We start from the raw sequence: 23,627 nt of genomic DNA, 5'->3' as shown, positions 1-23,627 counted from the left end.
GGGGCATTTTTACCACTGTGTTACATGGACTTTCCTTTTAATAATAATGATAAATGGGTTGTACTTGTATAGCGCTTTTCTACCTTCAAGGTAGTCAAAGCGCTTTGACACTACTTCCACATTTACCCATTCACACACACATTCACACACTGATGGAGGGAGCTGCCATGCAAGGCGCTAACCAGCACCCATCAGGAGCAAGGGTGAAGTGTCTTGCTCAGGACACAACGGACATGACGAGGTTGGTACTAGGTGGGGATTGAACCAGGGACCCTCGGGTCGCGCACGGCCACTTTTCCACTGCGCCTTTTAACAACACTCAGTAAACGTTTGGGAACTGAGGAGACACATTTTTTAAGGTTTTCAGGTGGAATTCTTCCCCATTCTTGTTGATGTACAGCTTAAGTTGTTCAACAGTCCGGGGTCTCCGTTGTGGTATTTTAGGCTTCATAATGCGCCACACATTTTCAATGGGAGACAGGTCTGGACTACAGGCTGGCCTGCCTGTAGTACCCGCACTCTTTTACTATGAAGCCACACATGTGGCTTGGCATTGTCTTGCTAAAATAAGCAGGGGCGTCTGTGAAAAAGATGTTGCTTGGATGGCAAAATATGTTGCTCCAAAGCCTGTATGTACCTTTCAGCATTAATGGTGCCTTCACAGATGTGTAAGTTACCCATCCCTGGGCACTAATACACCCTCATACCATCACAGATGGTGGCTTTTGAACTTTGCGCCTAGAACAATCCGGATGATTCTTTTCCTCTTTGTTCTGGAGGACACGACTTCCACAGTTTCCAAAAAATGTGGACTCGTCAGACCACAGAACACTTTTCCACTTTGCATCAGTCCATCTTAGATAAGCTAAGGCCCAGCGAAGCTGGTGGCGTTTCTGGGTGTTGTTGATAAATGGCTTTCGCTTTGCTTAGTAGAGTATTAACTTGCACTAACAGATGTCGTTACTGACAGTGGTTTTCTGAAGTGTTCCTGAGCCCAAGTGGTGATATCCTTTACACACTGATGTCGGTTTTTGATGCAGTACCGCCTGAGGGATCAAACCTCGCGGGCATTGCCGCTTACTTGCAGTGATTTGTCCAGATTATCTGAACATTTTGATGATATTACGGACCGTAGATGGTGAAATCTTTAAATTCCTTGCAATAGCTTGTTGAGAAATGTTGTTCTTAAACAATTTGTTCACGCATTTGTTCACAACGTGGTGACCCTTGCCCCATCTTTGTTTTTGAATGACTGAGCATTTCATGTAAGCTGCTTTTATACGCAATCATGGCACCCACCTCAATTAGCCTGTTCACCTGTGGGATGTTCCAAGTAAGTGTTTGATGAGCATTCCTCAACTTTCTCTGTCTTTTTTGCCAATTGTGCCAGCTTTTTTTAAACCTGTTGCAGGCATCAAATTCCAAATGAGCTAATATTTGCAAAAAATAACAAAGTTGACCAGTTTGAACCTTAGATATCTTGTCTTTGCAGTCTATTCAATTGAATGTAGGTTGAAAAGGATTTTCAAATCATTGTATTCTGTTTTTATTTACCATTTGCACAATGTGCCAACGTCACTGGTTTTGGGGTTTGTATAACCTGGTATAGCAGCCAGGACACATTATGTTGCCGTATGGAGTTGTCTGCACTGCTCGTGCAGAACTGATTATCTCCTTGCTCAGCTACAGCTTGAAGTTTTTTGGAATGTTTCCCCGCTCATTTGTACTGTTCTAATCTGTTACTTAAATGTATCTTCCTCTTTAGTGTACTGTGTCTGTCTGAGAAAGTATAGTATATTGGCAGTTTTGAAATGCTGTTTGCACCAAAGCACGTCTAGCTATTGCACAGAGGCAGCGAAAAATGATGACCTCACGGTTTTCCACAGACTGTGCAGAAGAATAACTCATGTCGAGGAGGAGGAGGAGCGTGGCAGGCAGTCATTCAGTCAGTTAGAGGACGAATGGATGCAGGAAAAAAAACAGGGAAAGGGTTCCAGTTGGCTGCTATCCCGATGGGCGCATGAAAGTAGAGCAAAGATGACAGGAAAGGGTTTGGAAAGTCCAAGTGCGAGTGAGTAAGATGAGGAGTTTAGGAGGAGAATGGGGAAAAGCATGAGGGAGGAAGCAAAAGACTGCAGCAGAGTGGAGGGTGGGGTCTCAGTGAGTCAAAGCACGTCTGGTGCACAAATGACTGCCACCCCTCCCCCTTCGCCCATACTCTATAAAACACACAAAAGCTGCAAAGTCTGTCAGACCTTCACTAGCGTGACCTCTATACGTTCCTTACCTCAAAGTGTTAGAAATGGAGTGCTAATTTAATTTGTCTGCAGCGGCTCTGGAACATTTGGAGGTCCTTGTCTGAGAAGGACTGCATTAAGACAGACCTCGGAAAATTAAGGCCCGGGGGCCGCATGCGGCCCGTTAAGCTTTTCAATCTGGCCCGCCGCACATTTCCAAATAATTTTTTTAGATCTTTAAGATCGAAACTATAGCTGCCATTATGATGTGCTGTGATGTTTTCAAATGACCGCAAGTCTTGAACTATACAAAGTATTTCAATGGTTGGAATATGTGCTTTTGCATGATATACTAGTTACTATGGTAATCTAATTAGTTACTATGGTCATCTAATTAGTTACTATGGTCATCTAAGTCACAGCAGCTCAGGCGAGGCACCAAGCAGTGTGGGTGTGGTGCGTTTCTACAGAGTGTCAGCCTGAAATGCGGGTGTCAGAGACAGACGCGGAAGGAGATTTTTACAACAAAGTTCTAAAGCTTAGTGATGTATCAGATATATCAGATTGTAGGTGGGGTTTTTTTTACCCTTCGCGTTCATATTTCACTGTGTTTGTTGCATTTTTGTTGCGTTTCGCTTGATTGTAAAATATGTCGATCGAGAGGGGGTGTGATATGTCAATATTCAGTGTTTTATCCTCGCGGGTATGTTGTCAATATTCAGTGTTTTATCCTTCATAGTTAATATTGTAAATCCCACATTCCTTATTTTCATGTACATTCTCGGTGTCTCATTTAGTTAAAAAAAAAGTACAATTCCATTCCGTTTTTTAAGGCAGTCTGTCATAACGTTTTTAGCATTCAGACATTATTGTGAGGTTTTGTATTAGTTGTTATGATCCGCTGCCCGGATCATAGTTTATGTTTGAGTCACATGTATTTTCAGCATCTTGAGTTTCGTTTGTTTCGGTTGCCATGACAGCAGATTATACACACCTGCCTCTGGTTAGTGTTCGGGACGCGCACCTGTTGCCCGGGCGCTAATCAGAGGGCTATTTAGTCTTTGCCCTGGCCTCACTCGGTCTGGCTTCCTAGTTTGTTCCCACACAACTGATGACGACGTTTATTTCATGTCCCTTAGCTGCTAGTTTTCACGCTAGGCTATTTTGGTTTACTAGCTCCCACGCTAGCCCTTTTGTTTTGCCTTTTGTGCTACGTGTATGTCTTTTGTTTATTCATCGTATGATTTATATGTTAAATAAATCATATTCCTACCTGCAAGCTGTGTCCGAAGCCGTCTGCATCCCTGGGAGAACACACCCGCATCACGATGCGACCACGTCGTTACAGTAGGAAGCCAGCAAATAACAATTCTCCCGCGGCGGCCATCGAGGAGTTCGATGAAGGTACGTGGGAGGTGTTGCGAGCGATGGAGGCGGAAACTCTTCGCTATACCCCCTCGGAGCGCCAGGACCTGATATGGGGTCCAAACGGAAAGCTGGTCCCAATCCACTCCGTTTGGCCCGAGGACATCGCCACACCCCCGCAATACCGAACGCGTCAGCGAAGACGGAAGCCGCCCAAGAGGTCTTCACTTTGCTGCCAAGACGCGCCACTCCCTCAGACTCCTCCACTGGTACACAGCAAGCTACATTCAGCCCAAACTTCCCCTCCTCAGATGTTTGGCAACCCAATCGACCACTTTGCCAAACATTTCTCCGATTGGGCTGTCAGTCACATGGACAGCATCAACAATGACGTCATTTCATTGGCGCCCCCCGAAGAGGTAACTCCGCCCACTCCCGATGACGTCATTGAGCAAGAATTTTTTTTTTCCATCTTCTAATTCTTTCTGTCAGCCAATTCCAAATGACTTTTATTCTAAGATAAAACATTATCAGGACATTTTTGTTAAGTTCAACTCTATTCAGTCACTTTCTGATTTTTCAAACTCCACCTCCAGTGACTTTGGTTCCGCCCCAGTGACTATTGCTCCGCCCACTGCACATATTTTTTCTCCCTGTGCTCCCACCCAATCTCAAGTGGGGGATGATAATAGTCAATTTGGACAATTTAAAGAGGAGTATACCCCTCTCCATACCTCCCTCCACCCACCCTTGAAGACGGTTCCAAACCGCAAGGAGCGCGTCTGGTATCCGCGTCTTGAGGGGGGGGGGGGCTAGTGCTGGGAGCTGTGCTAGTGGGGTGGCACCATTGCGCTCAGCTAAGCCGAAACCTCCTGCACGACAACCGCCACCAATTTTTCGGCGTGCTAAACCGCAACCTCCTGCACGGCCACCGTCACCAGTCTTTCAGCGTGCTAAGCCGCAACCTCCTGCACGGCCACCGCCACCAGTCTTTCGGCGTGCTAAGCCGCAACCTCCTGCACGGCCACCGCCACCAGTACTTCGGCCTGCTAAGCCACAACCGCCAGCTAGGCCACCTCCAGCTGCATCTCGGCTAGCATCTGCACCTGTTCCTGCACCTCGGCTGACACGCCAAGCTTCGTCTCCTGTACCTCTACCACGCCAAGTTCCTCGGCTGGTTCTCACACCAGCGCCGGCTCCACGGCTGGTTCCCACACCAGCACCGGCTCCACGGCTGGTTCCCACACCAGCGCCGGCTCCACGGCTGGTTCTCACACCAGCGCCGGCTCCACGGCTGGTTCCCACACCAGCGCCGGCTCCACGGCTGGTTCCCACACCAGCGCCGGCTCCACGGCTGGTTCCCACATCAGCGCCGGCTCCACGGCTGGTTCCCACACCAGCGCCGGCTCCACGGCTGGTTCCCACACCAGCGCCGGCTCCAAGGCTGGTTCCCACACCAGCGCCGGCTCCAAGGCTGGTTCCCACACCAGCGCCAGCTCCAAGGCTGGTTCCCACACCAGCGCCGGCTCCAAGGCTGGTTCCCACACCAGCGCCGGCTCCAAGGCTGGTTCCCACACCAGCGCCCGCTCCAAGGCTGGTTCCCACACCAGCGCCGGCTCCAAGACTAGCATCAGAACCTGCACTGGCTGCCGCGACGACGTCTCCTCCTGCCTCCACGGCGACGACGACTCCTCCTGCCTCCACGGCGACGACGACTCCTCCTGCCTCCACGGCGACGACGACTCCTCCTGCCTCCACGGCGACGACGACTCCTCCTGCCTCCACGGCGACGACGACTCCTCCTGCCTCCACGGCGACGACGACTCTTCCTGCCTCCACGGCGACGACGACTCCTCATGCCTCCACGGCGACGACGACTCCTCCTGCCTCCACGGCGGCGACGACTCCTCCTGCTTCCACGGCGACGACGACTCCTCCTGCTTCCACGGCGACGACGACTCCTCCTGCTTCCGCGGTGACGTCTGCTCTCTCCTCGTCTCCGGTGGGCTTTTCCAGGACGCCGCCACCTTCCTCGCCCTCATCGTCGTCTCAGCGACCTCGAGTGGTCTGGCTGCGCAAGCGGCGCTCTCGGAGGTTTGTGTATGGACGCCTGTGGCGCAAACAGCAGCGACACCCGAGACATAGACTTAGAACTCTCCGGCTGCTGAACTTCTGGCGCCACTCACGCTCACCTTCTCGGCAGCCACGAATGTGGCCTTTCCATGGTCGCCCGCCTCGCCTGCGGCAGCAGCGTTCCACTCGCCGCCGCCACCTGACTCTTTCCCGGTGGATTCGGGGACACGTGGCCTGTCGACCCACCACCAAATCCTCCCTCCGCCCTCCCTTGACTCTTGAACTATTTCTTGTTTTTTGGGTTCTAGTTTTATTTTGTGTCAAGGGACATCTGGAATCTGTCCTTTAAGGGGGGGGTACTGTTATGATCCGCTGCCCGGATCATAGTTTATGTTTGAGTCACATGTATTTTCAGCATCTTGAGTTTCGTTTGTTTCGGTTGCCATGACAGCAGATTATACACACCTGCCTCTGGTTAGTGTTCGGGACGCGCACCTGTTGCCCGGGCGCTAATCAGAGGGCTATTTAGTCTTTGCCCTGGCCTCACTCGGTCTGGCTTCCTAGTTTGTTCCCACACAACTGATGACGACGTTTATTTCATGTTCCTTAGCTGCTAGTTTTCACGCTAGGCTATTTTGGTTTACTAGCTCCCACGCTAGCCCTTTTGTTTTGCCTTTTGTGCTACGTGTATGTCTTTTGTTTATTCATCGTATGATTTATATGTTAAATAAATCATATTCCTACCTGCAAGCTGTGTCCGAAGCCGTCTGCATCCCTGGGAGAACACACCCGCATCACGATGCGACCACGTCGTTACATTAGTATTACTAAAAATACATATACCGAACTCCAGACACATTTTTTTCTCTAAATTTGGAACCCCTAGGCAAAATAATTGCCCAGGCCTGTCAGGTTTGTCACTGACAGTTTAGTTATGTTTTGAGTTTTTCTTCTTTTTGTCTTTATTTCCTGTCGGCGCTCTTATTTTGGTTATTTCCTACTTGTCTCCCTGAGTACTGGGTCCCCTCAGCTGTGACTGATTGGCACCTGGCCACACCTGGTGTCAATCAGCCAGCTACTATTTAGACCTGCTTTTCCCTCCAGTCAGTGCTGGAGTATTGTCAATGTCGCTAATGAATGTCGAGGTCAGTGTCATTTATACTTGTCGATGTCATTTATACTTGTCGTTGTAGCTGTGTCTACTTTTGTTCGCTCTGCTCATGTCATAGTTCATCCTGCTCGTTTCTTGCCACGTGAGTTTTGTTTATTCGTGTCACAGTAAGTGTTTTTGTTTCTTGTCCATAGTTTAGCCTTTGTGCTAGTTTCTGTTCATAGCCAAGTTTGTTCTCCGCCTTTTGCGCACCTTTTGTTTGTACCCTTTTGTTTGTTTCTTGTTATAGAGTTAAATTAAATCATGTTTTCCTGTACCAATCCTGCCTTCTCTGCATCTTGGGGTTCGTCACCTACACACTCTGACAAGGCCTGCATTAAGATCTAAGCCAGAAGAGTAGGTGCGATGCCATGCCGTAAAACCACGTACATGAAGTCAGACTTTTTAGGGATGTTTGGAGACAAGGAGGCCCGTTGGATTATTTGTTTGCTCATGTGTGTCGCCCTTACAGACGCCTTTGATGAAGGGCACACAACACAGTCATGCTACAATAGTAGGACCATGCTCTTTTCTAGTGCGACCACAGTGTCAGCCATCTTCAAAGCCTTATAAGGTGTGATTGTCACCACCACTTGGGTGGACTTGATTATGTGCACACACACAAAGCAGACAGAAATGGTTTTAAGCCCATGTTGTTTAAAGAAAGAAACCTTTAACCTTGATGTTGTAGTATCAACACTGGCTCACGAGTCTGCAGCTCCTTGACCACTCTAAGTGTACAGTGGTTCCTGTGCACCAACTTCAGAGTGTCTCTCGGCTAATTGTTCAGTTTAAGTTGCAGACAAAGAGTTGAGTTACCAGCATCCCCATCATTAGTTGGCGTGGAAAATGTGACAGAAACCACGTAATATTTGCCCAAAAACAACTGGTCTTACTCACTAGCATTCATTTATATCAGGGGTGCCCACACTTTTTCTGCAGGCGAGCTACTTTTCAATTGACGAAGTCGAGGGGTTCTACTTCATTCATATATTTAATTTATATTTGTTTATTTATGAAAGAGACATTTTTGTTAACAAGTTAAAGGTGATTAATGATAATACAAGCATGTTTAACACATATAGATTCCTTTCTTTCATGAAGACAAGAATATAAGTTGATGTATTACCTGATTCTGATGACTTGCATTGATTGGAATCAGACAGGAGTGATGATAACGTCCACATTTTCAAATGCAGGAGAAAAAAGTCTTCCTTTCTGTCCAATACCACATGAAAGTGGTTGGTTTTGGCATCTTATTGGTCCAGCTTCCATACTCCTTTTTATACACTTTACACGTAGCTTGCTAGCTTGTGCACGCTAGCTTTCTGAGACTCTTATTTTGTTAGCGCAGGCAGGATGAAGCAGTGCTTTTATTGTGAAGATAGGAACTGTGCAGTCGGGCTTTAGAGTTTTGACGGCAGGTACGGCACAAGAGTCTGTTGAAAGAAAAAGTGTTTCTGTCATTTTTTCTTAATAATGATCTGGCAGCAGCCAGCGTCATCTCACAAGACCCTCGGGTGTCGTGAATGTCAATCAAGTGACGGAAGTGACGTCTTGGGGAAGATTGATGATCGCTCATTTTTAGGTCTATTTTTTAGGTCTATTATTTTAATGCCTGGCTGGCGATCGACTGACACACCCTCAGCCATCGACCACTAGTTCGCGATCGACGTAATGGGCACCCCTTGTTTATAGCTAGAGATCAACATACCTTTGTTTTCTAACCATTGGAAGGAAGGAAGTTAGTGTGAAGGAGAGTGCTGAGAAGAAGCAGCGGATGACATGTCGCCAACTTGGCGAAGCAATTTGAGCATTTCACTAGTCTACACTTTACTGAATGAGTCTAACCCCAGCCAAGGACATTGAAATAACATCCAAACAGCGTACATTTATCCATGAAAATATGGAAAAGCCTTTTGGTGGTGTGTTTGACAGAGAAGCTAGCTCAAATGGTAGACCGGAGGACGGCGTGGCACGGTTGGGAGAGTGGCCATGCCAGCAACCTGAGGGTTCCTGGTTCGATCCCTACCTTCTACCAACCTAGTCACGTCCGTTGTGTCCTTGAGCAAGACACTTCACCCTTGCTCCTGATGGGTTGGGGTTAGGGCCTTGAATGGCAGCTCCCGCCATCAGTGTGTGAATGTGTGTGTGAATGGGTGAATGAGGAAATAGTGTCAAAGCGCTTTAAGTACCTTGAAGGTAGAAAAGCGCGATACTGGTATAACCCATTTACCGTTTACCGGAGAAGTCCACTTTGCAAGGTAAATGCTGTACGTTATTACATTATTTCATAAAACTGTTAGTAATCGTTACATTACATCATATTAATTTTATACAATATTTTTTTATCTAAGTTAGTTTTTCTCTTTAAAAGGCATGTTACATATTAAAATTGTTCTGTTTTGTGGGGCGCAAGCACCAATTAAATGGATTTCAGTTCATTTGAATGGGAGATGTTGATTTGTGATAAGTGTTTTTTTGGAGCTCCGCCATAGAACCAGTTAGGCTCTTAAATTGAGATTCTACTGTAGTCCGTATACTGTATAGTTACAAACAAAAACTTTTTATACTTTAGTCAAATGTCGACTTGAATGTATCTTTTATTTGATCAATTTGTTGTATCTTTCAGCTGGAAAGGACACAATGACGTGTCACTCACTAATGTACTGTAGTTAGGGCCTCAAATTTTAACAAGCATTTTTGTAACTGTATATTCATAGAAGTACAGCTTGGATACACTTTAGGGTAGGGTTGTAGGGTATACCGGTACTAATAAAGTACCGCGATACTAAATGATTGAAATCGAAAATCTTTCATCTGAATGCCGCTGTGTGGCGGTAACTACAGAGCCGAGGCGTATGATGTTGAGTGTGTCAAAACGCACACACAAAGTGCATACAAGTAATAACATCTTGGAGAGGAAGAATGGAAAAAAACTACAATTCTACTGGTTAATAAAGAGGTGGTGAAGTACAGTATGGAGGTTTTTGGACTTCACAACTAACAATAAAGGTGACGCTTTAAACAAGGAAATGTTGCTTTGAAACACGCCTCGCCAAACCTGGCGATTAGTATTACCACCTTTGCTTCAAACTTAGGTTACACCTTTCCTGCTGTTTGGCTCCGGTGCAGACTGTCGTCAAGGAGCATAATATGTATCTTCTTCTAATTTCATGTGTGATTAATGAAATGAGTCCAAATTCACAAGGTTTGTTGTAGATGATGCTACACGTGCACAGAATAAGCCACATGATGTTAGTACATAGTTAACTATTATTAATTTCATATTTTGATGGATTAAAAACTAACACCAATGGGAGGATTTTAAAACTCTGCCAGACTCCATTCCACCAATTTGACCGATGAACATTATCACATCATTTATTCAGAAATGATCAATAACGACACATAGAATACTATTAATCGTAACATGTAAAAAACAGTATGATTTGTACATTTTTAGAATGTGCATGGTCTATTTTAAAATTTAAAAAAACAATCAGAAGTTGTCTTTATTTTTAAGTTATGCCGTGATTTTTCCAGTCCGGCCCACTTTGAAAAAGATTTTCCTCCATGTCGACCCTGAGCTAAAATGGGTATGACACCCCTGCACTATGAGGTGTAGTCCTTTATGTTGCCAGCTATATAGGTGTTGAATTATTTTCAGTGGACAACAAGTCTATAATGCTACTGTATACAGCAGACCTGGGCAAAATACGGCTCGCGGGCCACATGCGGCCCGTTATGATTTTCAATCCGGCCCGCTGGACGTTCTACATCATTTTTTAGACCTTTAACATCAAAACTGTCGCCACCATTATGTTATGCAGTGCTGTTTTTAAATGACCGTAAGCCTTGAACTATAGAAAGTCTTTAAATGGTCAAAATCTGCGCTTTTGGGTGTGATACGAGTTATTACGGTAATCTACGCCACAGCAGCTCAGACCAGGAACAAAGCAGAGTGGGCAGGGTTTGTTTTCAGAGCAGCCAGCCCGAAACGCATGTGTCAGAAACAGATGCGGAAGCATATTTTTATGTGATAATATATCATATTGTAGCCGGTGTTTATTACACTTTGCATTCATATTTTGCCGTTTTTACATTTTTGTTGTGTTTTGCTTGATTGTAAAAGATATCGAGGAGCTGGTCTGAGAAGTAAAAGAGGAGCGACGTTCATATGTTGTTATTATTCAGTGTTTTATTGTTCATAGTTAATATTGTAAATCCCACTTTTCTTTATTTTCATATACATTTTGGGTGTCCCATTCAGTAAAAAACTGTAAAATTCCATTCCGTTTTTTTTTGTTATAATGTTTTTAGAACATTGTGACTTTTGGTGTTAGTGTTCCTGAAAAAAAGGGACCCAAACACACATACTGTACAGCAGATTTTTACAGCTAAATGTGTACATATTATGTATACACACATACACTTTGACCCCCCCAGACACATTTTTTTCTCTAAATGTGGCCCCCGAGTTATTATATTTGCCCAGCTCTGGTATACAGGCTGTACACGGACTACTCTAAATGTTCATAGTATTGGCACTTGTGAAGATTAATGTAAATATCTACTGTATATACTCACATATATTTATACTATTGTGACCTTTCTGTCGAGAACAAACTTCTGTAAGCTAACCTCATTAGTGATTCAGTTTTATGTAAAATAATCTTAAAAACGCCTCACTCACTAAAAAAGGCACAGCAGGTTTTTGATGGAAATCTGAGCCCTAACACTGTCAGTCAGTCAGTCAGTGCAGCATTACAGTAAGGAGAGTTCACGCTGTAGCAAATATTGAGCAATGCATGGAATTTCTGCAGTCAATGTTTACTTGTCATGTTTACATAATGGGGCAAGTCTTGGGATATTTAGTTTTTTTTTTATAAACTATATTGTGCGTTCCAGTTTATAAAATGTGGGTTGGACCAAAACACCTTATCTTAATTCCCTATCTCACCAAGACTTAATGGACAATTTCATGCTTCCATATTTGTGGGACCAATTTGGCTGAAAGTCCTTTACCTGTCCCCTAGTGCACTAATGTCCATACAGATGTGCTTGGATCTAAGCACAGTAGTGTCGACTATATACTAATACTATACTTAGTATTGTTACTGTCAATTATTGTATCGATCTGACCTCTATTTAGATTCAAGAGCTCCAGCTTAGTGGTTAGCATATCCTCCTGCAGTGTGTAGTGTAGCATGATTAGCTATTCCTCCATCTCCAGTGATAATAATACTTGTAAGAGGCATAGTTTGTTTGCTGCCATGGAGGTGAGGATTTCTGACTTGGAAGCAACTTTGCACTTTGGAGGGACATTAGCTGCTAGCTCACGAGTGAGGAGGACGCTACATGTGGTCGTCAAATTTGTGGTACACAGCTATAATGTGTCAACATGACGACAGTATTAAAAGCTCTATCGTCGGCCAAATTCATATAATTTATATTGAGGAATCTGAGCTTGTTGGTTAAGAAGAGAAGGCATCTAATATTAAAGCCCCTATGTCATGGGTGTCAAACTCTGGCCCGCAGGCCAAATTTGGCCCGCCGTGTAATTTCACTTGGCCCGTGAGGTGATATCAAATTAACACTAGAGCTGGCCCGCCGATTATATACAGCGGCGGTGCCGCGGTACACCGCTAATTCTCATACTTGCCAAACCTCCCGGGAGACTCCCAAATTTCAGTGCCCCTCCCGAGAATTGTAACGTCCCCTTTTCATCCAGTCCAACGAGTGCTGGCTCAGTTACATAATATGTGCGGCTTTTGCACGCACACAGAAGTGAATGCAACGCATACTTGATCTTAAGCGATACAGGTTACACTGAGGGTGCCAGTATAAAAACCTTTAACATTGTTAGAAATATACGCCACACTGTGAATCCACACCAAACAACAATGACAAACACATTTCGGGAGAACATCCGCACAGTAACACAACATAAACACAACAGAACAAACACCCAGAAACCTTTGCAGCACTAACTCTTCCGGGACGCTACAAGGTGTGTGGGGGTGGGGGGGTTTGGAGGTAGCGGGGGTGTATATTGTAGCGTCCCGGAAGACTTAGTGCTGCAAAGGATTCTGGGTATTTGTTCTGTTGTGTTTATGTTGTGTGACTGTGCGGATGTTCTCCCGAAATGTGTTTGTCATTCTTGTTTGGTGTGGATTCACAGTGTGGCGTATATTTCTAACAATGTTAAGGTTGCTTATACGGCCACTCTCAGTGTAAACTGTATCGCTGGTGATGAAGTATGCTTTGCATTTACGCGTGTGTGCGTACAGAAGCCGCTCATATCTTGTGACTGGCGGGCACGTTGTTAGAAGGGATGAAAAGCAGACGTGACGTCAGCTCATAGAGGACGTTAAAAGCAGTGCCTGTAAGGCACGCCCTCAAGACTGTGCAATACGAGATATAATGACTGATGAACACCTTCGTTCGATAATGAGGGATGCCTCAGCTCAAAGCCTGAGCTCCGACATTAATGAACTAGCATCCAAGAAAAGATGACAGGCTTGGGCACATCAGATTAGATCAGTGTGTGTCAGGACTTGATCTTGGTTGTTTGCTTTTCCGGGATGCAGCGGAAAGTTGGCACGGGCGAGACGGGAATGGAGGTACATGATTTATTTATTAACTATAAATACAAAAAAAAAGGATCAAACAAAAAGCGCGCACAGTGGCGGAGAATAAACTATGAACAATTAAACAAAAACATTAACTGTGGCTTGACAAACAAAAACTTACTTGGCATGGAACCGGCATGAAAAAAAAGAGTTAGAGGCATGAACAGAGCATAAATGTGTTGTGGTATGGGGTGCGAGGTCGTCAGAGAAACAAACTGAAAAACACTGAACTTAAATACTACAGACATGATTAACGAAAACAGGTGCGTGACTCAAGACGTGAAACAGGTGCGTGACGTGACAGGTGAAAACTAATGGTTGCTATGGTGACCAGACAAGGGAGTGAAAAGACAGAAACTAAACAAAACATGACTTAAAACAAAACATGATAATACAGACATGACAGTGTGTTGCAAACTGAGCAGTTTAAAGTCCTGAATGGTTGGTTTATTCATTATTTTATTTTCAAAATTATTAGCCTGTGTAAAAAGTTAATGTTGATATTTACCTCAGAAGGCTGCAAATAGAAAAGAGGCATTCAATTTGTATTTAAATTGTATTTGATATGCCATTGATATTCTTTAACTATTATTATTATTATTATTTGAAACTCGATTTTGCATGTCACTATAAAGTTATATAAGCCTTGCTTGTTCAATATTTAACGCAAAACTTGTTTGGGTCCCTATTAAAAAGGTTAATTTGTTCAACCTTTGTTCAGTTTAAAATTTTGGCCCACTCTGTATTTGCGTTTGACACCCCTGCCCTATGTTATATGGATTAAAAAATATATTTCTGCTGCAGATTTCTTGGTCAGCATCAAAATGTTTCTTTCAGATCATTTATATTTGCTTTTCTTCTTATAAACGATCTGCCGACATCAGATGTTGGTGTCGTCTGTCACACTTATTTTTCTTCTTGAGGAGGAGTTTGCTCCCAATAGACCTTTTTTATTCTGTGTCTGTTTAAGTTGGCGGACGAGCACTTGCAGCAGAGTCATTGCTTTTTTTGTGGGAGAACACAACTCTGGTCGCCAACAGAACTGGCGCTGGCAGGACCAGGTCTCGCTGGTCATGGAGCAGCTGACTTGACATGTTTGTTCAGTGTTTTCGAGTGGACCTGCAGTATGACAGGAAGGGGAAGTGGACGTCTAATGGCCCTGCCTGTCCTGGCCTGGCCTGGCGGAAGATTAGAAAGGCCAGCAGAATGTCAAGCTTTGTGTAAAGTAGATGCTGATGGCTGGTAGAAACACTCGCATTGAGTTGATGGCTTCAAATGAGATCATTTGAAAGGGGTTTTGAATGTCATAAGGGAAGAGGGAGTGGAGGGGTGGGCATATTCCACAAAAAAGCCAGAGTGGGATTGATTGAAGCAGAGTAGCACACAAGCTAACAAGAAACACATGCAGAAGTTTGCTTCTTCAGGTTGAGTAACCACATATAAAGCCAAGAGAAGAGCATATACAGTACAGTATGCATTTATAACCTGCTTGAAAATTCATTTCCAATGTTACTTTGATGCTTTAAACACTTTTCAATCACTTTTTACAAGTTTTCGTAACTTTTTGTTTTTTAATTTGATAAAACTTTGTGTAATTAAGTTGGTGATAACTTGAAAACACAACAAAATTAGGTTTTATAAACATGAACAAAGGAAGCAAAATATTACACCAGACTTAATTAAATGTATTTTATAGGTTGGTAAAACTTGTTATACCGTAGTTAAGTTGGTGATAAGTTGAGATGCAACAAAATTAATTAAAATTTAAAATAAAATAAAAAATGTCCAAACACTAGGTTGGACAAAAATGAAAGAAGACAGATCATTAAGTACACCACACCTAAATAATATAAGTTAAAAACATGTTACTTTGATGCAGCTTAAAAAAAGTGTCAATTTTCAGAAGTTTTAATTATCCTCTCAACTCCCCCCAAAATGGATTAACTCGCTGGAATAAAAAAGACAATATGACATACATCCATAAATGTGAACGCAAGTGAAAAAGTGCAATATATTTATCTGTACAGTAATCTATTTATTTATTTATATATATTTATATATATTTATTTATTTTATATATATATTATATATATTATTTATATATATTTATTTATTTATATATGCTCCTTATTGCTTTTTTATCCTGCACTACCATGAGCTTATGTAACGAAATTCCGTTCTTATCTGTGCTGTAAAGTTCAAATTTGAATGATAATAAAAAGGAAGTCTAAGTCTAACTTATGTTTTTATTTTTTTATTTGTTAATTTGTAATAAGTTAAAGATGAAACTCAATTAAGTAGAATTTTCTGCCGAGCTAAAAATTAAAATGAAGATAGTTTGATGGGTATTATGAGTTATGTACGACAGAGGGAAGGAGACGACACCACGGCAGAACTGCGGATTACCAAATTTATTGAAACCTTTGATGAGTGTGTAGGGTGTGTATGCTACTTCAAGTGAATGAGTGAAGACGATGTGTAGAATTAACAATGTAAATGTTACCAGGGTTGTTGTAAGTGTGTGTTGGATGAATCCCTTCGTCAGTCCAGAGGGGCGAGGCAAAGAGGTAGTCCGTGGGAAGGCAAGCGGTCGAGGGCAGGAGAGAAGCAACGATGTCCGTGTCCGAGCAGGGGTCGAGGATCGGGAAAGGTAGTCCAAAGTCCAGAGTGGAGTCGAGGCACCCAGCTTGATCACAGGGAAGAGGAATGACACTGCGGAATACACAAGGGACATTAACTAGGGACACAAGGAAGGAGCACAGAGAAGGAGAGCAAGGTACGAGAGAGGGATGCCAGACGTGATGCTTACTGTGAAGATAGGCTACATTCTGGCAAAGGTTCCATGGGTCAGCTGGTCTTTATGCATTACTGCCAGGTGCGCTGATTATCAATTGCCTGCAGCCTTGTTGCTGCGTGGGCGTGATGCGCCCATTGCGAGCAGGGGCGTGTCTGGGCGAGCTGCCAGCGGAGGTGCTGGCAGACCCAGCTGCCGGAGAAAAGCGGGTTCGAGCCCGCTCCGTGACATGCCCAAAACAAAAGAAAAGTATAAAACGACGCGCTGTTTGCTTTTATCGGAAATCTAATGGCTAACTAGCTATATGCTACGTTAGCCTACCAACCAACAAGCCCCAATATAAATGTAGTACTTTACTAGATAACACAGTAACACAACATAGACAGTGTGAATTTAACATTAAAGAGGACAAACCTTTATTAGACGGGTTTCCTTGCTACAGGGATTGCCCCGCCGAAGTTTGTGTGTTCAAACATGGCACCGTGTGTGTTTCCTTTTAGTCAATCAATCAATCCAACTTTAATTATAATCACAAATGTCTCAAAGGGCTGCACAAGCCACAACGACATCCTCGGCTCAGATCCCACATCAGGGCAAGAAAAAACTCAAACTAATGTAAACAACAAGAAATCTTGAAAGGGACCACGTGGTCCAAAAAGGGGTCTATTTAAAGGCCAGAGTATACAAATGAGTTTTAAGATGGGACTTAAATGCTTTTGTCTTCTTTGACTTGACGAGTCGATGACGACACAAACGATAAAATTGAGTTTGATAAAATCCATTTATGCAGAGATTCAAGAAAAGCAATTATCTGTTGTAAAATGAATGTTTAAAAGAACAAAACATACCTACAAAGAAAACCAAACATATTTTGGCTACATGAACCTTAAATAGTCACAAAAAAAATCAACTTAATTCGCAATACAAAAACCAGTTTGCAAAATTGCGTTTATTGAACTATGCCTCTGAAGGAGTTTTTACAGTGTGATTCACCATGAAAAGATAATGACCTGAATTAATAACAATATTTACAGGTATGACTCTACTTAAAAGTGCTGCAATATGTTTTCATTTCCATGTTCTCATGTACTCCAAAACCTTAATAAAGTAAAAAAAAAAAAAAGTTTTATATAATGAGGGTTTAACTGCCTTTCTCCATTTATCCACTGCTTCCAAAAAATACTCCACCCTCTTTGCCATCTCGGTAAATAAATGAGTCCTATATTCAGAGTTGTCTTATTTTCAGATCAAGCTGGTATTATTGTCTTTATTTTGTTCTGACACATTTGTGTTTCCACAGAGTTCCCATATGGCGCTGATAGACACGCTGATGATGGCGTACGTGGTGGAGATGATGAGTGTGGAGAGGGTGATGTCCTGCATCAACAGACATTGCTTTACCGAGCCATCACACGATGACGCTCACTTCCAGGAGCTGCCTTATGACACCGAGGATGCCATCACCACCTGGATAAACAAGGTACGCGTCCATACTGTCGCCGTCATCTTTTGGTCAATAAGATCAGCTATCAAATCCTTTAAGTCCTGATTTTAAAGGACCCATAGCGTCCAGATGACAGAAATTTCACCAACAAGTTCTCTTAATGTCATTTTGGCAGTCATTCCTCATAATATCAATTAATTTTTGAGCAATCGGTAGATAACTAACCGTACTTGGAACGCCCCACTTTAGGGTTGTAAGGTATACCGTTAGTATCGCGGTACTATATACTCTGTTTGAAAAGTACCAGTTCCCGGGCATGACGTGATGTCGTGACATTGCTGGTTTTACGTGCAGAGGAGCATGTTCGGCAGCGCACAATCACAAAGTACTTACAAGCAGACACAGTGTGTAGACAGAACAGGAAGAATGGACGCATTTTGGCCTAAAAACTGACGATAAAAGTGAAGTTATAACACTGAAACGCCCTCAGGTGACAAATAAAGTACGTTTCTTACAAGTATCATCCCTGCAGGACGAAGAATAGCTAAACAAATAGCTAAACCTGCTCAGTGGCCTTGTGGCTAGAGTGTCCGTCCTGAGATCGGTAGGTCGTGAGTTGAAACCCCGGCCGAGTCATACCAAAGACTATAAAAATGGAACCCATGGCCTCCCTGCTTGGCACTCAGCATCAAGGGTTGGAATTGGGGGTTAAATCACCAAAATGATTCCCGAGCACGGCCACCGTTGCTGCTCACTGCTCCCCTCACCTCCCAGGGGGTGGAACAAGGGGATGGGTCAAATGCAGAGAGTAATTTCACCACACCTAGTGTGTGTGTGAATATCAGTGGTACTTTAACTTTTATCTATAACATGCTTCACTACACACCGTAGGAGGATACAATAGCTCACCGGCGTCACAATGTAAACAAACGCCACTGGTGGATCTACACCTGACATCCACCGTAATGATACCAAGTACAAGAGCGTATCTAGTCGATACCACTATGATTACATCAATACTTTTTATTGTCACAAAAATGTTTTTCTTTCTTTTAGAAATTCTTATTAATACTCATAAACTCAGGAAATACGTCCCTGGACACATGAGAACTTAAATTATGACCAATGTATGATCCTCTAACTACTTGGTATAGGATCGATACCTACATTTGTGGTATCATCCAAAACCAATGTAAAGTATCAAACAACAGAAGAATAAGTGATTATTACATTTTAACAGAAGTGTAGATAGAACATGTTAAAACAGAAAACAACCAGATATTAACAGTAAATGAACAAGTAGATTAATAATATTTTTTACAGCTTGTCCTTTATAATGTAGACAAAATAATAGAAAGATAAATGACACAATATGTTACTGCATTCATCAGCAGACTAATTAGGAGCTTGTTTGTTTACTTACTACTAAAAGACAAGTGATCTAGTATGTTCACTATTTCAGGACAAAATTGTTCTTCGATTGCAATAATAAACATATGTTTAATGTACCCTAAAAAAATGTGTTAAAATAAAGCCAATAATGCAATTTTTTGTGGTCCCCTTTATTTAGAAAAGTATCGAAAAGTATCGAAATACATTTTGGTACCGGTACCAAGAGACAACCTTACCCCATTTCTATTGCCAGACTTGATATGTGTGACCTCATCTGCAGAAGTGAAGCCCATTTCCCTACATAGACAGTGTGGATAAAGACATATAAAACTAATATTTTGATCACTTAATTGCATGTTTTTGTTGCCTTGGTCTATGATTACTTCAAAACTAATTATGTTAACAATATGAGCAAAAAAGAAATATATTAAAGAATCACCATTTCCGAACTTCCCTGCTCTGACATCTCCTCGTCCATCGACACCATAGCTTGTGCTTTAAGCATCTTGAGGAAAACATCAGTAGAAGACTCAAAATGGAATACTGGTGGCTTACCTTCTCTTTCTCTTGTTTTTGGTCACCGTGTCTGCACTTCATTCTCTGTTTTTCTGCAGGTTCTGACTCAGTTTTTCTCCACTTTGAGGGTGCTCCTAATTTTCAGAATTGCATTTGGCTTAAGTCTTTTGATTTTTTTCCATCCAAACTCCGACCAAAACCCTTGTTCTTGGATGTCAGAATCATTCAAATGATTGCTGCAAATTACACTCCTGAGTCGATTTGACTAGAAAGGTCCATACTTTCCTCACTTTCCCATCATTTGGAAATGTATGAAGGCTGACTCTTTCTTTAGTTGTGTTGCTTCAACCTGGAACAAATGCATCCAGCAGGCATATGCTAGCTCCTTCCAATTCTGCGCCAACATATTGTGATGAGGGATGAATATGCGACTAAAACGCAAACTTGGCAATATGAAATTTCCCTTGGTCTTCTGTAGGTGACGTCAGCTGACCGATGCCGGCCCGCCCACATTTGGAGCTAAAAGTGGGCGTTCCAAAATGTGCAGAAACTCTTTGGAAAACAAGTTTAAAATCACTACTGGGTCTGTTTCGGGAGAGTTTTACCTGTCGACACCGTTTTTAGGGCCAGAACTCTGAAATAAGTGTCAATGTTGTCAGCATTGAACTTAGACTTAGACTTAGACTTCCTTTTATTGTCATTCAAATTTGAACTTTACAGTACAGATAAGAACGAAATGTCATTGCATTAGCTCGTTGTAGTGCAGGATAAAAGAGCAATAATGTGCAGATATAAATAAATAGATTACTGTACAGATAAATATATTGCACTTTTTCATATGCATCCATGTTTATGGATGTATGTTATATTGTCTTTATATTCCAGCGATTTAATCCGTTTTTTGGGGGGAAATTAAGGGAGTTCAAGAGTCTAATGGCCTGAGGGAAGAAGCTGTTACAGGACCTGGAGGTTCTGCTACGGAGGCTGCGAAACCTCTTTCTAGAGTCCAGCAGTGAAAACAGTCCTTGGTGGGGGTAGGAGGAGTCTCTACAGATTTTCTGAGCCCTGGTCAGGCAGCGGATTTTTGCGATTTCCTGGATAGGGGAAAGAGGAGTCCTGACGATCTTTTCCGCCGTCCTAACCACTATCTGCAGAGACTTCCTGTCTGAGGCACTGCAGGCTCCAGTCCAGACAGAGATGCAGTTGGTCAGTAGGCTCTCTATAGTGCCTCTGTAGAATGTGGCGAGAATGGGGGGAGGAAGGTGTGCTCCTTTCATCCTACGCAAAAAGTGCATGCGCTGCTGAGCTCTTTTTACAAGAGCTTCGGTGTGTAGGGACCAGGTCATATTGTCAGTTATTTGCACCCCCAGGAACTTGGTGCTGCTTACTATCTCCACTGCTGTACCGTTAATGAAGAGTGGAGTGTGGCTGGACTGGTGCCTCCTGAAGTCGACGATGATCTCCTTGGTCTTGTCGACGTTCAGGACCAGGTTGTTGGTTCTGCACCAGTCAACCAGATGTTTCACCTCCTCCCTGTAGTCCATGTCGTTGTTGTCACGAATGAGGCCCATTACTGTTGTGTCGTCCGCATACTTCACGATGTGGTTAGTAGTGGACCTGGCGCAGCAGTCATGTGTCATCAATGTGAACAGCAGCGGACTCAGGACGCAGCCCTGGGGGGAGCCGGTGCTCAGGGAGATGGCACTGGAGGTGTTGTCGCCCATTCTCACAGACTGGGGTCTGTCTGTGAGGAAGTTAAGCAGCCAGTTGCATAGGGGGGTACTGAGTCCAAGGGGGGCCAGTTTGCTCACCAAGTACTGCGGGATGATGGTGTTGAGCGCCGAGCTGAAGTCCAGAAACAACATCTGCACGTGTGTGTCCTTTCCTTCCAGATGTTCTAAGCTCAGGTGGAGTGCAGAGGAGATGGCGTCCTTGGTGGAGCGGCTAGGGCGATAAGCAAACTGGTATGGGTCATTAGAGAGGCCCATTAGGTCTAATATGTTTGCATGAGCTCAAACTTTATCATGTCAGAGAGATTAAGGAGCGTTTAATAATTTTCTGCTTCACTGCGCTTCCCCAGGCTCAGATATTTCACTTCTTTAAGCGCCAAGTGGGTAGTAATCATCTTTCTGAGTTTACCCTCAGACATGAAGTGTGATTTCAGCAGTAGCTTTCATAGATCGCTGTAGACGCTCATGTGCTTCCTCCTCACTTTTTGTTTGCCAAAGGCAGAAAAAACATAAACAGGACCTATTTGAAGACATTAAAACACATGGTGGATTGTTTCTGTTTATGAGAACTTGCACGACATGCTTTAGTTTAATTAATCTTTGTGCAGTAAATGTACACTGTTCATTCAAGTCAAATACCGTGGTTTTATAACATTTTTGTGTGGAAAAGATGTTCCCTTCTTTCTTTCTTGACACTAACTTACCATCCCCTCGTGTGAAACATGACCCTTGCTGTGCTATCTCTGTCACTCCTCAGGTAAACGAACACCTGAGGGACATTCTTGTTGAAGAGCAGAAACTTAGAGAAGTTTCTCACCAAGACTCAAACACAATGTCCAAGGTAAGAACACAAAAAAACATAAAGTAATACATTATTATATATAACTGTACAATATTGTATATGTGTCAGATACTTCCTTTTGAGTTTTACAACAACAGCAGATGTCATGCAGAGGTAGATAAAGGTGCCAGATGCTGACCACTTATTATACATCAAGTGCAGCTACTGGGACTGTTAATTACAATGTTTTCTAAACTACGTATATATATATATGTATGTATATGTATATATGTATATATCCATCCAACCATTTTCTACCGCTTATTCCCTTTGGGGCCGCGGGGGGCGCTGGAGCCTATCTCAGCTACAATCGGGCGGAAGGCGGGATACACCCTGGACAAGTCGCCACCTCATCGCAGATATATATGTATATATTTGTATATAAATATATATGTCTATATATCCATCCATCCATTTTCTACCGCTTATTCCCTTTGGGGTCGCGGGGGGTGCTGAAGCCTATCTCAGCTACAATCGGGCAGAAGGCGGGGTACACCCTGGACAAGTCGCCACCTCATCACAGGGCCAACACAGATAGACAGACAACATTCACACTCACATTCACACACTAGGGCCAATTTAGTGTTGCCAATCAACCTATCCCCAGGTGCATGTCTTTGGAGGTGGGAGGAAGCCGGAGTACCCGGAGGGAACCCACGCAGTCACGGGGAGAACATGCAAACTCCACACAGAAAGATCCCGAGCCCGGGATTGAACCCAAGACTACTCAGGACCTTCGTATTGTGAGGCAGACGCACTAACCCCTCTTCCACCGTGCTGCCCATGTCTATATATATGTATATAAATATGTATGTATATACGGTGTATATATATGTATATATATATTTATATATGCATACATATATATGTATATATATAAATATATATGTATATATGGTGTATATATATTTATATATATTTATATATATATATATGCATACATATATATGTATATATATAAATATATATGTATATATGGTGTATATATATGTATATATATATATATATATATATATATATATATATATATATATATATATATATATATATATATATATATATATATATATATATATATATATATATATATATATATATATATATATATATATATATATATATATATACAGTACAGGCCAAACGTTTGAACACACCTTCTCATTCAATGCATTTTCTTTATATTTTCATGACTATTTACATTGTAGATTGTCACATCAAAACTATGAATGAACACATTTGGAGTTATGTACTTAACAAAAAAAGGTGAAATAACTGAAAACATGTTTTGTATTCTCGTTTCTTCAAAATAGCCACCCTTTGCTCTGATTACTGCTTTGCACACTCTTGGCATTCCCTCGATGAGCTTCAAGCACATCTGTGAAGTGGAAACCATTTCAGGTGACTACCTCTTGAAGCACATCGAGAGAATGCCAAGAGTGTGCAAAGCAGT

General features: G+C 42.7%; 1 protein-coding gene across 2 annotated transcripts in view; it reads left to right on the top strand.

The window, feature by feature from the left end:
• The window catches only part of camsap2b (calmodulin regulated spectrin-associated protein family, member 2b), a 102,787-nt gene that overhangs the window by 23,513 nt on the left and 55,647 nt on the right, over positions 1-23,627 (top strand). For both annotated transcript variants that reach the window (XM_061979745.1, XM_061979744.1), the window contains exons 3-4: positions 17,555-17,734; positions 22,094-22,177. In XM_061979745.1, coding sequence (XP_061835729.1) covers positions 17,555-17,734; positions 22,094-22,177 — 264 coding nt within the window. The remainder of the gene's footprint in view (positions 1-17,554; positions 17,735-22,093; positions 22,178-23,627) is intronic.

Source organism: Nerophis lumbriciformis, linkage group LG19 (assembly GCF_033978685.3).
Source record: "Nerophis lumbriciformis linkage group LG19, RoL_Nlum_v2.1, whole genome shotgun sequence".
NCBI classification, from domain to species: domain Eukaryota; kingdom Metazoa; phylum Chordata; class Actinopteri; order Syngnathiformes; family Syngnathidae; genus Nerophis; species Nerophis lumbriciformis.
The sequence above is the reverse complement of the archived record's forward strand: the minus strand, read 5'-3'. Positions and strand labels throughout refer to the sequence as shown.